The sequence below is a fragment of the Colius striatus genome, chromosome Z (genome assembly GCF_028858725.1).
Source record: "Colius striatus isolate bColStr4 chromosome Z, bColStr4.1.hap1, whole genome shotgun sequence".
NCBI classification, from domain to species: Eukaryota; Metazoa; Chordata; class Aves; order Coliiformes; family Coliidae; genus Colius; species Colius striatus.
The window spans coordinates 28849055-28864208 of NC_084790.1; the positions used below are offsets into that span (position 1 = coordinate 28849055).

A 15154-nucleotide genomic window follows, 5' to 3' on the forward strand; every position below is an offset into this window, starting at 1 on the left:
GAGAAGCTGTGGATGCCCCAACCCTGAAGTGTTTAAGGCCAGGCTGGATGTGGCTTTGAGCAGTGGACAGGTCCCTGCCCATGGCAGCGGGGGTGGAATTAGACTTTTTCTTTCAACTCAAACCATTTTGTGATTCTACGATAAACTTCCCTGTAGATGTGAGTCTCTTCGAATAAGGATCAACTGCAGACACTGGCTCAAAACAAGTCACATCTGGCTAAAACTGGAGCTAATTAATCACTTACATTGCTATTGCCAAATATTTTTCAAAATTAATACCAAAGTAACTTGTTTCCAAAACAAAAGAAGGACATCTTACCTATATGAAAGCATAATTTAAGACAACAACATAGCAAATATGACCCTGACTTTTTGCCGCACTGGACGTTAACTGTAATAAAATAGATGTGCAGCATGACCATTAGTGCTTGCTCCATTTCCTCTATTAGAGATAATAGCAAATACAATACTCTCATTTCCTTACTGCTGATGGCAGCATTGCCAGACTCTTTTGACTGTATATCTTTTCTCTGTGTGCTGCAAAAAGAGCTTCGCACTCAGCTTTAGACTGATCTCAAAAAATATTTTTGACCAAACACTTCTGAATCAAGGTACTGACAATGGCTGCAGTTATAACAAAACCCACTCTGTTTGCCTTCCAGCAATTTAGATACAGCATTAATAAAAAAGAATAGTTAAAAATCTATTTACAACAAATCAGAAAAACAAATTAATGTAAGCGAGTAAAATGCTGAAGCTACTTAATCAAAATGCCCTCATCCTTTAAACAAATTATCTTGTGTATGAAACCATTACTTAACATTGCTCCAGAAATAGCACATTTAGGATACAAATGCATTCCTCTCCAAGACAGTGACAGCACTTTAACAAGTTTCTCACATAACTTGAAAGTTTACCTGCCTGCTTATTTGGTCTTGACAGTAATGTGCTAAAAAAGTCTTCCAGGGACACTCATGAAGCCCTTGTTAAAATGTTGTCACCAAATGCAAGCAAAAGTCACCAAATGTCACCAGATGGAAGCAAAAGCTGAGACAATTTCCCAGCTTCCATGGAGTCATCTCTGTACCCGATATGCACCCCTCTCTGAGAGGATTCACCTTCAAGACTCCCAAACTAATTCTGAAGAAATAACTACTTTGTGGCTGCAATATATCAAATGCTTTTTTTTCCCCCCCCCCATTTAAAAAACCCAACAAAAATTCCTTTGGATGGATACTGCTACTTCTCCCTACAAGCCATTAAGTTGTATACCATATCCATGGCAACACTCATAATTCAAATTCCAGAGAAGACTGTAATTGCCTTGCAAGGCACGCCTTGATATCAATCTAACCACTGGTCCTGCCTGTCTTCACTGACTGCAGAAGAAAGTATATGCGTGCACACAAAAAGACTCTCCCCTCGTTTCGTTCCTCCTCTCTGACATCCTGCCTTGATATACAGGGTTTATTATGTATAGGAAGCATTTTTTTAATGTAAGTCCTTTTCAGATGTAATGTTAAAGCTTCTTTATTCTGTAGTCAAATACAATCACCATTGAAATGAGTCTTTATGCTATCTCAAGAGGCTACGGGCAACATCATATCAGACTGTATATGTTTCTCATTATGGAGACCAATCTCTCCTTTTTTTCTCTTTCTATGATTTGCCTACACAAATATCATTATAATTTTGTAAGTATAAACTGTTATAAATAGTAAAATTATAATTATGTATGTTCTTTTCTGACAGTGTGACTTCAAGTGCACTATAAAACCCCTCGCAGTAAGCTATCCCTATAATAGGATCCTGCTTAATCATTGTCTTGTATCTTCCTTCAGGACAAGACCTCACAGGGAATTCAGAATACCTGTCAAATACCTGCTAACTTTGTTAAATTAGGTAGCTGTGACTTTCCCTGTATTATTTTGTGTAACAAAGAAATGTTGTTTTGAGACTTTCTGAAAGTCACTTCATTTACATATCTATCTTCAAGCCTGGTATTTCTTTGCAACTCATGAAATACAACTGCCATGTTGAGTAAGCATACATCATATACCACATATAACACAAAATTAGCTCGATAGAAGCAGATAAAACTGCAATTATGGAAGCTTACATATTTTTCAGGAAATCTGTTTGACATACAGTCAAACACATACAAATTAAAAGTGATTTATGTACTAAGTAAGTTACTTTGAAGCTGAAAAAGATACAACACAAAAGCATGCTGTTCAGTTGTGTTGCTTTTTTAACTGAGACAGTTAACAACATTGTTATGTGTGGATGAAGGAGAGAGAGGAAATTTGGCACATTGCATGTGATGGTGAAGAAGGCAGGCAGTCCACTGGAGAAACCATTTTGGGCACAGCCTTTATGGGAAGCAGAGACAGATGTACAGATTGATGTGGACCCTGCCTGCTCCCCTTCCTCTCTGCTTCCAACAGCCTTCAGAATAACCAAGACTTCACAAAATAACAGCAATCTTCATGTACTTTGCCTAGAGAAAGTAGAATATGCAACTATGTATTTCTGTCCTGAAGTGTTGGGAAATCATTTAGGTAAAGTGGAGGTTATTATAATTTCCTAGGTCAGACAGATGTACAAAGTTTTAAATTCTATATTAATTTTTATTTTCAGAAAACAAAATATCTCTCAATTAAGCAAAAAAACCACTAAAGAACAGTAATAACTTCATGGCTATTTGAAGCCTGATTTGTAATTAGAGCTTTACATCTATTTTAGTAAATTTGAATAAAAAGCAGATGTCCTCAGTATAATTTTCACACTGCTGTTAGATTTATATACAGGATGCTTACATATCATGTACATATGCAAATATCTTATCTAATTAAACATAATTCCAGCTAGGCATTTAACCAGAAATGGATAAAAGCATATATCCAATTTCTGTAGAATTTTACAGAGCTTCACAAGCACAATTTTTTCCCAGGTGTACTGCCAGAAAGCATGCGGATGCAGTTGCATACAAGTTGCATCTCTGCCACAAAATGGAAAACAGTTAATGCCCAGCTGCACATTAATGTTTACACAGCACCCAGGAATTTCCCAGATTAAAAGTCATCATGTTCTTCACCACATCACTACTAACTAAACTACTACACACATCTAAACTACTACCACATCACTACTGAACTAAAGCAAACTGAAGTCCTAACCTTTGAATGCTCTCTCAAAAAGCCTTCACGGGAGCCAACAATGTTACGAAATGACTTCTGCATCTTGAGTGAAGAGCACTCAGAAGTGCCAACACTACAGCTACCACAAGCCAGGCTGACTATGTGGCTCATCACACAAAAGAGTACATTTTCCTTTTTATCCTTCTCAATAAGCCATGAAAAAAACAAAACAAAACTAACCAGTTGCAAAGGGCAGAAAGGATATTTTGTTTTCACTTGCCTGCTTTTGTCTTACTCTTCAAGGTGATAGGGCATCAAACTTCAAAGAAGTTAAAAGATTTTTGTTTCCTAGTCCTCTTCCTGAGGAGAATTATCTGAAATACTCACAGCTAACGCTAGTAGTTGTTATGAAGAAGCCCAGAAATGTGTGCAGTTTAGTACCTATCCTTCTGGTCTTCCTTCAAAGACCACATTTTTAGGAAACCAGACAGGCAGGGAGTGCTCTTAACAAGGTTTGGTGACAAAAGGACATCAGAGAGCAAAGACTGCTGCTGGATAAGGCTGATAATGTTAACAAGAGTTTTTCAGTGACAGTTGCTGAGTCAAGAGCAAACTCTCTGGCAAAGCTGAAGACCATGTTACAAAGCACTGGTCAGGGGATAGAGTGTCCAGACTTCACCTGACAATAGGCACACCATAATCATATCTTGCATGTCCTTCACCTGCAGCCCATTTGACACGACTGAAGCACGGAACTGCCCAACACGTTATATGAGAGAGTGTAAAACAAACAAAACATAACAACAAATATCTAGGGAGAAATCTGTCAGGAAAAACAATATATACATGCAGACAGATTTCCAAGATGTAGCTGACAATGTTTTAAGGCAAGGGTATAATGATTTTGTGTTTGTGCTTCTTCCATTCAAAAAAGTGCACCAAACACCCCAAGACCTGCTTTGCTATAAAAATCATAATGAGAGCTCTAGAATGTTTTAAGCCACCAGCACTAACTCCTCTGAGCTACTCCCAGCTTAGGGATACATGTATCAACATCACATCTCCCTGAAGGTTCAACTCCCTGAAGGTTCAAGTTCACTTTCTGTGAGCAGATCTTACCTTTCAGGCAAGCTTAAGGCTATCAGTGTTCCATGCTCTCCATGACCCAAAATAGTTGAAGAATTAGAACACAATTTCTCTGCATGAGTTACTATAAAAGTAACGCAGAATTTCTCCTGTATACTGCTAATATGTTTCCTTCTAAAAAACCAAGAACACAAGTATATTTATTATATATCTCCCCAATCACATCACAAATGATGCTTTCAACTGCAGGTAGCTTCTGTGCCTCTTTTGAACTCAGTGTTCATTTGCCTCTTATTCCAACACGTTGCCATGAAAATTTCTCAAAATTAAGATTGTGCCAGAGTGCAATGTTAAATCTGCAATCCAACAATATCTGTGTTTTGCTTCCTGTTCATGTTAATGAGTTAGAAGAATGGCAAAAGCCACGTTGTTGGAGAATACAATATGACACCATAACCCTTAGCACAAAATTGCAGCCAGAACAGCAAATTCCTATAGTCTTACAGGATCAAGCATTGGTCCTTTTACTAAAAGTTGCACACTCAATGAACACACTGAGACTAACCTAAACCTGCAAGCTATTGAAACATCACTTTTGAGCAAACATTCTGGAAATCTGACAAAATTTGACAAAATTTTACATTTCCGCTTCTTCCCCCACTGGAAAAGCAGAGATTGATGTACTTAGATGAGAACAACTCCTGTTTCGTAACCTTATGCTAAACAACACTTATACTGGTAGCACACTTAGAAAACCACTGTCTGCTGCCAGAGAGAGAATGGGAAACACTCAGGATTCAGGTGCAAATGTCTCTGCTACTAAAACATAAATATTTTGCAAGATCTTATTAAGTGAGGAAGTCAAATGTTTTTCAACATCTACAATCCTGTGTAAGATTCTTATTCTTACACACTGTACGCTCAAATTTTGTTGCTTTTTTACCCGTGTCTCTATCCTTTGTTGTAATACCTAGGTGTTCCCCATCATTCTCTTCTGTGGAATTTAACTTAATTTTCCGCAGAACCAACCACCAAGTTTCCTCTCTATTTGTCTCTCTTTTTAACAGCATGCTTTTTTAGGCCTAGCTAAGTATATATTGATAATACAACACATTCACCTTGTTCAAAATGACAGAATTCTTTAACATTTATACCTGGGTTAACTCTGCCTTGTAGTTAGTGGCCAAAACTAAAATCCATTGGTCACCTCTGTCTCCAGCAGGCACTAACTCAACGATTATATAGAAAGAAAAAGAAATCTTTTCGTAACTTTATCTAATGTCCATTTTTCTTTGAATGGCATAAATCCCAAATATTTTAATCAATTCTCTTGGGTCTCTGACAGTGTCTAATTACTTCATTTGGTCTAAGCTCTAATTGTTAGACACATCAGTGCTTCAGGGTGTGTAAAATACACTTGTAAGCTGCACATTCACTGTAGATTCTTACCTATTATCATACAGCTCATTATTGGACAAATCAAAGAACACCAAAATGAATAGAAACCTTTAATCTTGATCTTCCCTGTCAAACCTACAAGTGGCTAAGTGCCCTCAGTCTTTGCAATCTCAGCTGAGAATTCAGCATGCTCCCTGTGAATTTAAGCTGACAAGGAATTGAACAGAAGTGCAAGCATACAATAAAGCTTGAAGAGGTAGAAAATTGAAATAAAAAATAGAAATGGAAACAGAGGGGATCCCACTTACAGCTTCAGGACAATGTTGCTATCTAGACAAGATAATGGCCAGTTATAAGAAAACAATTTATTATAAAATGTAATGGGAAATTAACTGAAGAGACTGCTGGATGAGAACTACATACAAAAAGTATGCTAGTAACTACTCTAATTACAAAAAGTAAACTGGTAAAACAATTTTAAATGGAAATATAATCAAAAGTGTAATTTAACCCTGAAGCAGAAAACTATAATTTTGACACTAATGCAGAGCAGGCAAGAAGAATAGTTTAGTGACAAACTTGAGATTTTGAAAATACACATTAAAAAAATACCCAATGTGATTTTCTTTAGCTTGACCAGCTAAAAAGCAGGTATCTCTTACACAAATAATATGCAAGTGTCTTTTTCTGACCAGTATTTCAAGGATTTTTTGAATTCCGTAACATCATTAGGCTCAGGACATCTAAATATGAACATTAGTTAATTACACAAAATAGAAAAACTCCTACGAGAATAAGCACACAGGAAAATCACACTGCATGCAACTGCCCCTCTGAGAAGGTAAGAAAGGATAATGGTATGCTAGGAAAGACTGTCCTGAAATGTATCCTCGCTTAGGAATGAAATTTACTCTGTTCTGAGATGTCAGGTAGCAACAAAACCTCCCTAGCTTTCTGAGTAGCTCAGTACAACAGCTAAAAGATGAAGACTGGTTTGTACAAGCCTTTTATCTTACAAACAAAGCTACCTCCCAGCTTGAAGAACAATGGAAGAATAATGAAAAAGGTGGAGGTGCAGAAGAGAGGAAAAAAATTAATTTGTTCCCACTAAGGGCAAATACAGCCATAGACTGAGAATACCACATCAGATGTAACCAGTAGAAAGTAAAATCATGGAAGAGAGAAAAATGGATGTGGTGGTCTTTAAAACAATACTAGTTTTGTTATTTTTCTCTGTTCTTGGGAGGACAGATGTCTGATAAATGTATGCTGGTCTGTGACTTGGAAGATTAAGATTCATTTTCTGCATACTACTGTGACTGCTTGCATAGTTCTTGGTAAGCCAGTTAGAGCTAGGCTTACAGGCATTATTCAGATGTCACGAGGCACATCTATAACCAGAGGCTTTGTATATTCTTTTTTAAAGAGTATTAGTCCATTTCATTTAACAATTTCAAATGGAATTGAACAAACATGCTTATGTGCTTTTAAAATCCCACTTTATACCTTTGATTAAATCCTTTAGAAATGTCACAAAAAACCCTTCTACTTAAGGAAGATGTAATAACTCCTCATGACAGTGATCCACTATAAGGACAGAGCTATTACCACAGTAACAGCCTTTAATGAGGGATTTATCAATAAGTAGATAGACTAGTTCAAGAAAGTTCAGCAAAGGAAGGCTGAATGTTTCTCTTGCTAAGAGCAATTTTTTAAAATTGCAGAGGTCAAAATGCCTATCTGGTACCAGAATGGTATGCATTGGTATGGTCTATTGAGGGGATTGTACAATTATTTGCTTTTAAGAGTGACCTATGGATATATTTCCTTTTATTCTGGAAACACTATTCTGTTGCAGCAGTATTTTCCAGTTTCCAACAGTCCTGTCCTGCTTGCATACTTTCCACAAGTTTAACAGCCCCAATCTACCATAGTATTTCATCTGGGCTGCAAAGATCCCAAGTTGGGAACTGTCACTTCTGTAGCTTTCTCAGCTTTGGCGTAGATGTTCTATGTCAGTTGTAAGAGCAAAAGCCAATACAATCCATCCTAGCTAGAGATCTAGTACAAGGATCTATAAAAATCTAAATTATTGCATGCTCATATGAAAGTCAGGTTTTTTACTTTTGTACCTCACTACTCCATTATTACAACCAAGCTACAGCAGTTCATAGAAGATGAAGATCTTAATCTTGTTCCTGGCTTTTAAAGTCCTGAAACACCTTCTGAAACATCTTTCAGCAAAACTTAGTCATCATTTTTGCAAAAGAATGATAAATAATATAGAACCATCTTAACAGGGGTACGTTGATTGGAAGCTAGAATTGGTCATGAAATAATAATCTGACTCAATTTCAAGAAGTTTATACAAATGCATTATGCTGTGCAGTGAACATAAATACGTAATTTATATTACTTGGGATGACAGTGACTCAGTAAGCATCAGATCATTCAGAAGGTAGTAGGTAGTGAAAATGATGGTCTCGCAGTGTGTTTGGTTACTGCAGTAACCACCAGTTCTCACATCTTATTTAGGATGAATAGGCTCACAAACAACCCTAAACCATGATTTACAGGAGTTTATCACAATGGGGTATTTCATTACCATTCAAGCAGATATGACCAAATTGCCCTGTTCCTTCTGAATAATTGCATTACTGATGTAACCACATTAACTTTTCCTAACCTCTGGGTACCTTCCATAGAGGTCAGTCATCACCACCAGCCCCTTTCCTGAGGATACCTCTTTCAACACAGCACTTTGCATCTCTGTGGGAGATCTGTGCAGATCCTGACTCACTGATGCCATCTTTTCAAAAGAGCTCTCATGCTGACCTCTCTTTTTATCATGTGATCAACAGCTACTTTTTTTTTTGAAAAGCTGGAAATAGATCCAAAGTCAGTTATGGCCCATCTGCACTATTTGCACACCTCTGAGCACTTGTGTCTCCTCAAAGATCTTTGCAGTCCTTTCTGCAACTTGCCTGCTTCACCCCAAATGTCTGCTGCAGATAACCACACAGTGCCACTAGATAAAATTCAAAATATCTCCTGGTGACTCTGAAGACAGACTGTCAGGCAAAGCAGAAGGCAAAATCTTCAGCATCAATTTCTCCTTAGGCCTTGCTAACATCTTAGTTTCACAATCACCTCTGTATTACTGTTTGTTGGAAAAGCTCAGAGTGTCCCAGCTGGACTGTTTTTTCTTATCTTGTCTTGCCCAATATGTCCACTTGTTCAACATGTTCCCTCTCTTCTGCACTGAAGTGTTATCACATAGACTAGACATTTGACAACTTAATTTCTCCACTACTTTCCCAGCATCTGATTGCTGGCTTGATGAACATCTGGTGTGAAATCAGATGGAAGAGCTACAAGTGACTGAGAAGTATTGATAATGTACAGAAATACTGTGTGTAGCCAGTAGAAGCCTTCATCATCTTGTTTAAAAAATCTTTCTGTAAGTGATACAATGTGAAGTAATTGCACAAAAATTCAAATGTTTGAAAACCACACAAAATATAGAAGACAAAAAAGAAGAAAGTATACTAGGAACGGCACAAACTATTAACAGAAAACTTTAATCTCTCAATATTCCTGTAACTCTGTGTATCTGCGTATGCAATTCAAAGAACAATGAGAAATGATTTTTGGTTAGATAGGGTGCAGCCTACACTATCCACATTCCCAGTAGTCCAGCCCTTCTTGCAATGAGCCTTGTTGGTATAAATGTTCCTGCATATTGGCAAAAACTGTGATGAATCACATTCAGGCAACAACTGCAAATTAAGCAAAACTATTTTCATGGCAATATTTTGCAGGAGTCTTTGACTCAAATTCTTGAAACTCTTTACACTAGCTAACATGTTTGGGCAATATATTTTCCTTTCAAGTCGAGGAAAAGTAATGCACTCTCTTTTGTTTGAGGTTCCAAATACATTACTCTGACATACTCTTAAAAAAATTAACAAGAGGCTACACAACTGTAGGCTTTTGAGATTGGTAAAAGCATGCACTGCACTGTAACAGGTGACTTTGAGCATTAAATGTATTGCTGACAACCAGCTAAAGTCACTCCTTGCCCCTCAAAGTGCCACTAGCTTAGAGAAAAAACAATACAAAATTAATAATAGGAGGGAACTTGTGTGGACCATCTCCAGTGAACTCGGCTTCACTCACATCTAAGTATTTCCTGAGCCACTATAGGTGAAAGATTAGGTGCTTAGTGTATGATTCTAGATAATACTCACAGCAACTGCCTCCAGGATTTGTTTCACAGCATCAGCAGCATCTCGCTCACTGTAGTAACCTTTTTCCACAATCCTACAGAAAAAGTAACATGAGAAATTTATGTTTAGGGTTATGCATTAAGTTAAATAAACCATTCAGGCAAAAGATTTTTTTTTTTTTTCAAAAATGAGCTAGAAAGCAATAGAATTTAAATATGACCAGGACTTTAGAGTGCTCCTTAAATAAAGAAAACAACCCTTTTACAATTTAGGTTACCTTTGGTTCCCAATTAAATGAAAAGTTGGAGATAAAATACCAACTAGGCAAGAACACTCACAACATATACATATTCAGTTGAAAGGTTTTGGAACTTTTTAAAATTCAGGGAATTTGGATTACTCTCAGATAAAACCAGGTATCCTTTAGGAACTGCTTTTTCATTTGTATATTTAACTTGAGCTTCTCCCTCTCTTATTTATTGATTTTGTTTTCAATCAAAAGCACTGTGCTATGCACACATAGATCTGAATTATCCAAAAGGAACATTTAGTGTAAAAACCTACTAGCTTCAAATTATGTCTCAAATATAATGAACTGAATGAACAATTGTCTTTTTTTTCCCCCATGAGCAGAAAACTGAGGGGTCTGTTGTTAAAGAAACATTGTTTCACTAAACCTAAAACTGTGTTTTCCCCCCTTAACGTAAATATCCAATATGCTATGTTTATTTTCCACACATGACATGTAATAGCTTGATTCTGTAAACAGGCTAACCATGTGCAGCTTATGGTGAGTTCAGCAATATTTATGTGTTTTGCAAATACAGTTTTCTTTCTCCCTTTGCTTTTATATCAGTTTAATCCTGCAAAAACAAACAAAACATCAATTTTCTACTTTAATAAGGTTCTCTCTCTGGAACCTTAACTTGATAAGAACATTCAGAAAGAAAATACCTTACTGTGGTATGGTCATGTTTTGAAGTATTGTATTTCAACATGTTGTATGCTATACCGCATAGAAAGGGCAGCAAGGATTAATTCAGATTTCTGGATTGGCCTCCCAAAGCTCAGCTGTGCTACTACAACTCTTTTAGAAGAACAGCAGAGATGGCACAGAGTTGAGGGGCATGATCTGCATGTTCTCCAAAAACTGACATTAGAGAATGATCCACTATGTAAATTCATGGCTCAGTCAAACAGGGTCACCAGAAGATACAGACTTACACAGTAAATAAAAGAAGGATCTACAATTGACACAAAGTAATGCTTCACTTAAGATGCCTAACAGTCTTTTTATTATATTTAACTACACATAGTATTTGTGAACTATAGTAATTATTTCTCAGAAAGTTGACTTGAAGGTCAGATCTTTGACCTCAATGTTTGACTTTTTGCCATACTTATTTTTCAAAGCCCAAGAAAACAGACAAATGTTGTCTAGAAACAGAACCTGTGGTGCCTGTGAGATATTTTATAAAATGATCTCCTGCAAGCACACAAGCCTGTTTTCACAAAACAATGCCCTAAAATTCCCATGAAGCAGAAGAGCAAGAAGCCTATAACGTAGGAATTCTAAAGATACTGGAAAGACCTTTTGCCTCAGGGCTCAGGAATAGATTCTGCTTATGGCAAGAAGGATGCACTCACTTCTCATTTCCTCTGTTTTACAGTATCTTTTAATCATTTTTCTCCTCTAAAAAACAAGAGGCCTAAACTGAGCTACCTTCAATGCAACTCCTTACTGCTTTACAGAAGCTGACATATGAAAAGCATTACTACATATTCGTTAGAAGACTAAGTGCAATAAGGAATAATGCAAAGATAATAATCCACCAGGAACAGATCTAACAAGCATAGCACTGCAAAAAATTGTCTATCCAGGGAGACACCAAACCTGCAATTACTTTACCTTAACACTCATTGAGTTCGCGTATAAGTTAGGTTTGTTCATGTGGCATTGGTGACAGCAAGCAAACCCTCTCAAGCAGGAGTTCTTCTATTTTGGCTGCACATTTATTTGGTCTTATTTCTAGTAGGTTTTTTTTTTTTTTCTGGTAGCCCTTCAGCTACCATCCCGTATGCACTGCTTTACCTCCTTTGCACTCCTCTACCTCCAGTCCTTCCTTTGCTCTGATCATCCATCAGGGAGAGCCTTCCTTGAACTTACCACCACAAGGGTAAAAGAAAGCAAAGTTTACCCAGTAAGACATTATGCTGGGCTTTTTAGCCTAAAGTTTAGGAAAGAGGTTATGGAAACTCATAAATTACACAATAAAATGCTAAATTATGCTTGAAAGTAAAATTCTTCCTTAGCTACTTCAGGCTGAATTCTCCTCCAGAAGACTAAATCGTGAGACCTGAGCCCCATTGACTCTCCTGCTTTTGTCTTTTTTACCCAATATACACTGGTTTTGCTTTCTCCCCCTTTTTAATTCAAATAAAGTATTTAGTGTCAGACTGCAGGTTCCTGTCTCTAGCATCCATAAGCATTTCTGAGAATACAGATCTCACATCTATCCCACCTTTCCCCTTCCCTGCTGGTATTTTGCATGCTAAATTGCCCATTAAAACACCACCTCTTTTTTTTTACAGGACTCTATATATTACAGACATTCATATCATCATTCTGATAGGCTTACAGTCTTAGTAGGGCATGGGGATCATTTTAAAAAAAATCAAAATTTGTTCACAACATAGTAAAACCAAAAAGTCAGCTGTGCTAGTTTGACCCTCTGCTATTAAACTGCAACAGATTTTCACACACATTCCACAATGCACCACAGGAAAAAAACAGGCATGACAGGGCTGCTGCTGGGGAAGTGCTGCACATAGGCTGAGTTGCCAGGAGTGTGCTGGGTTAAATTCCTCCACCACTCAGCCATACATCCCTTGGAAATGTGTCATCTTGCCCGTATCTTGAGTCCAACAACTGCTAGATGACCTTGTGCACTTGACCTCAGAAATGGATGAGACAGAAAGTTTTAAGGTTTCAACAGGATTTGAGGTTCTCTGATTTTCCAACATAGGTGACTGAGAGAAAGACACAGCAGTACAGCTACAAATCAAATTACCTTTCTCCCTTCATCCAACAAATTTCTCATTTTATAGTATGATAACCCAGTATTTGCTCTACAGTTTAAATAGATAAATCTGTGGTGGGGCAGGGGGAGAGGGGGGAAGACATCTCTTACAGGCAGATAACTTCTTTGTAATTTCCCCCATTCAACAAGATCAAAGTAAAGATGAAGTTCTTAGCTTCCTGTCAATGCCTAACTGATGCAGGAAAGAAAACCACCAATTACCTAACAGCTGAAAACAACAGAAATTAAAGAAATGCTCAACACTGTCCACTGGACCACAGCATGTGGAAGAGCAGCCCACTCTTAGATAGCTATTTGTTAGTAAAGATAAGATATTGCTCTCATTGTTTACATTAAACACATAATAGAAGTGCACAGACACTGAAGATGAAGGCATTGTGAAATTACATTTTGCAGTAAATAAATGTAATGAAGTGTGGGCCCATATTTCAGGAGAGCACTGTAGAATGCAATGCACATGACGCATCTGCTGATATTTACATGCATTGACAAGCCAATTACAGTTTATGTCATATGAACTTAACTCTCTAGTTTTTCAGAAGTCTAGAATCCAGGTTGACTGAGAACATAAACTTAATTCTTAATACCAATCTAACAAGTAGAAAATCTAATATTCTGTAACAGCAATAAATAAAAAAGATACTTCTTGTTAAAGACAAAATTTCTTTCTAGGGGCACTCTGCTTTAAAACCTGTTGGGCAATAAGGAAGAGAACTGAAAGAAGATTATCTTCTGTAGTTTAGGTTCTGTAACAATGCTGGGGGATCATCTGCATATCTATTTCTTGCATCCTCTTTGTGACAGTTTACGTAAGACAAATGGTAGATGTGCCAGTTCACTTTATTGTAACAACACTCCTACCTGATACCAATGAAGGGTTTTTCAATTTCAGCTTGCAGATTAGCAATGACTCATTGTCCTTTTTCCATAATGGGAAAGAAACTTACATAAATGTCTTATTTTGTTATTGTGGAAGCAAAACCAATTATTTATACATAGTTCACAGAATGATCTTTAAGAAAGAATGGATGAAGAAAGATTAAATCTTTGTTTAGAGGATAGAAAGACAGCAACAAAGAGGAACTAATTAAATACTCTCTTTGATATGCAAATGAAAGAGCCATGTTGGGCCAAGAGAGTGCTGGAGAGAAAAACTGTGAGGAAGACAGCACTGAATTCAGAAGAAGGGGAACAGAAATTCTTAAAGTCAAAGGAAAACAGAACCAAACCAAACAACTTGGAAAAACACTGAATTTGTTATCACACACATCCAGGAAGTTCAAGACAATGTTTCAAATCAAAGATGACATTCTAGAGCAAGCAAAAATGTGATGCTCATGAAATACACAAATTATATTCTAATCATATTTGTGTGAAATCACTGTGTCATGCTCAAGTGTGCACATTTCTTAAAATACGCTGATTCAGTTACTTAGAATTGTATACAGTAAGACACACATACCACTGAGAACATAGTGATGGATACCAAGCTACTGGGCTCCTAAAACACTACCTGATTTAATCTTGTCATTCCAAGCACATATGAACATACTTGGGACAAATCTGCCTCTTTCCATAAAGAGAAGCAGGGAAGTATTTCCCTCCTCACTCCTCCTCCCCACCATCACCAGAAATGGAGATGCCCCTTGGGGACAGCCCCACTCCCCATGGTTCTAAGATTCACTCCTACTTGCTGCACGGTCCAGTCACCCTGCAGAGCCTACCCCACTGTGCCCCCTGACCCAGAGCCTACATCTTCCCCACCACAGCAATGATGATGTCCTCTCAGGTGCTGCTGAAGCTCAGAGCTGGAAAACACCTTCTGCAACTGGACAACAGGGCTATAGAAAAACAAAACAAAACAAAACTTAGCAAAACCACTCCTCATGTCACACTGCCCAGTAAGCCTGTCAAAAAGGCGTAACATATTTCTTGTGATGTCTACTCTCTTATACACAGCAGGCAGTTGAAATTTGGCAGCTTCTATGTGATCAACAAACACAAGTATACATTTAAGTGTTTAATAATTTGCTTGCCAACTTCCATCTAGCCTTTCTAGCAGTTCTAGTCCCTCTGAGTATTGCATTTTTTCTGGCAATATAAATCCTTCAGTGTTGCAGATGGTTTTCAGAGTACCATCTACCACAGAAGGGCAACGCTTGCTGCGTTGCATAGAATGTTTCCATTATGCACATCTTTT

At 37.4% G+C, this 15154-nt stretch overlaps 1 protein-coding gene across 1 annotated transcript in view; it reads right to left on the minus strand.

The window, feature by feature from the left end:
- Positions 1-15154, minus strand: part of CAMK4 (calcium/calmodulin dependent protein kinase IV) — a 170524-nt gene that overhangs the window by 53659 nt on the left and 101711 nt on the right. The window contains exon 5 of the mRNA XM_062018973.1: positions 9875-9947. Coding sequence (XP_061874957.1) covers positions 9875-9947 — 73 coding nt within the window. The remainder of the gene's footprint in view (positions 1-9874; positions 9948-15154) is intronic.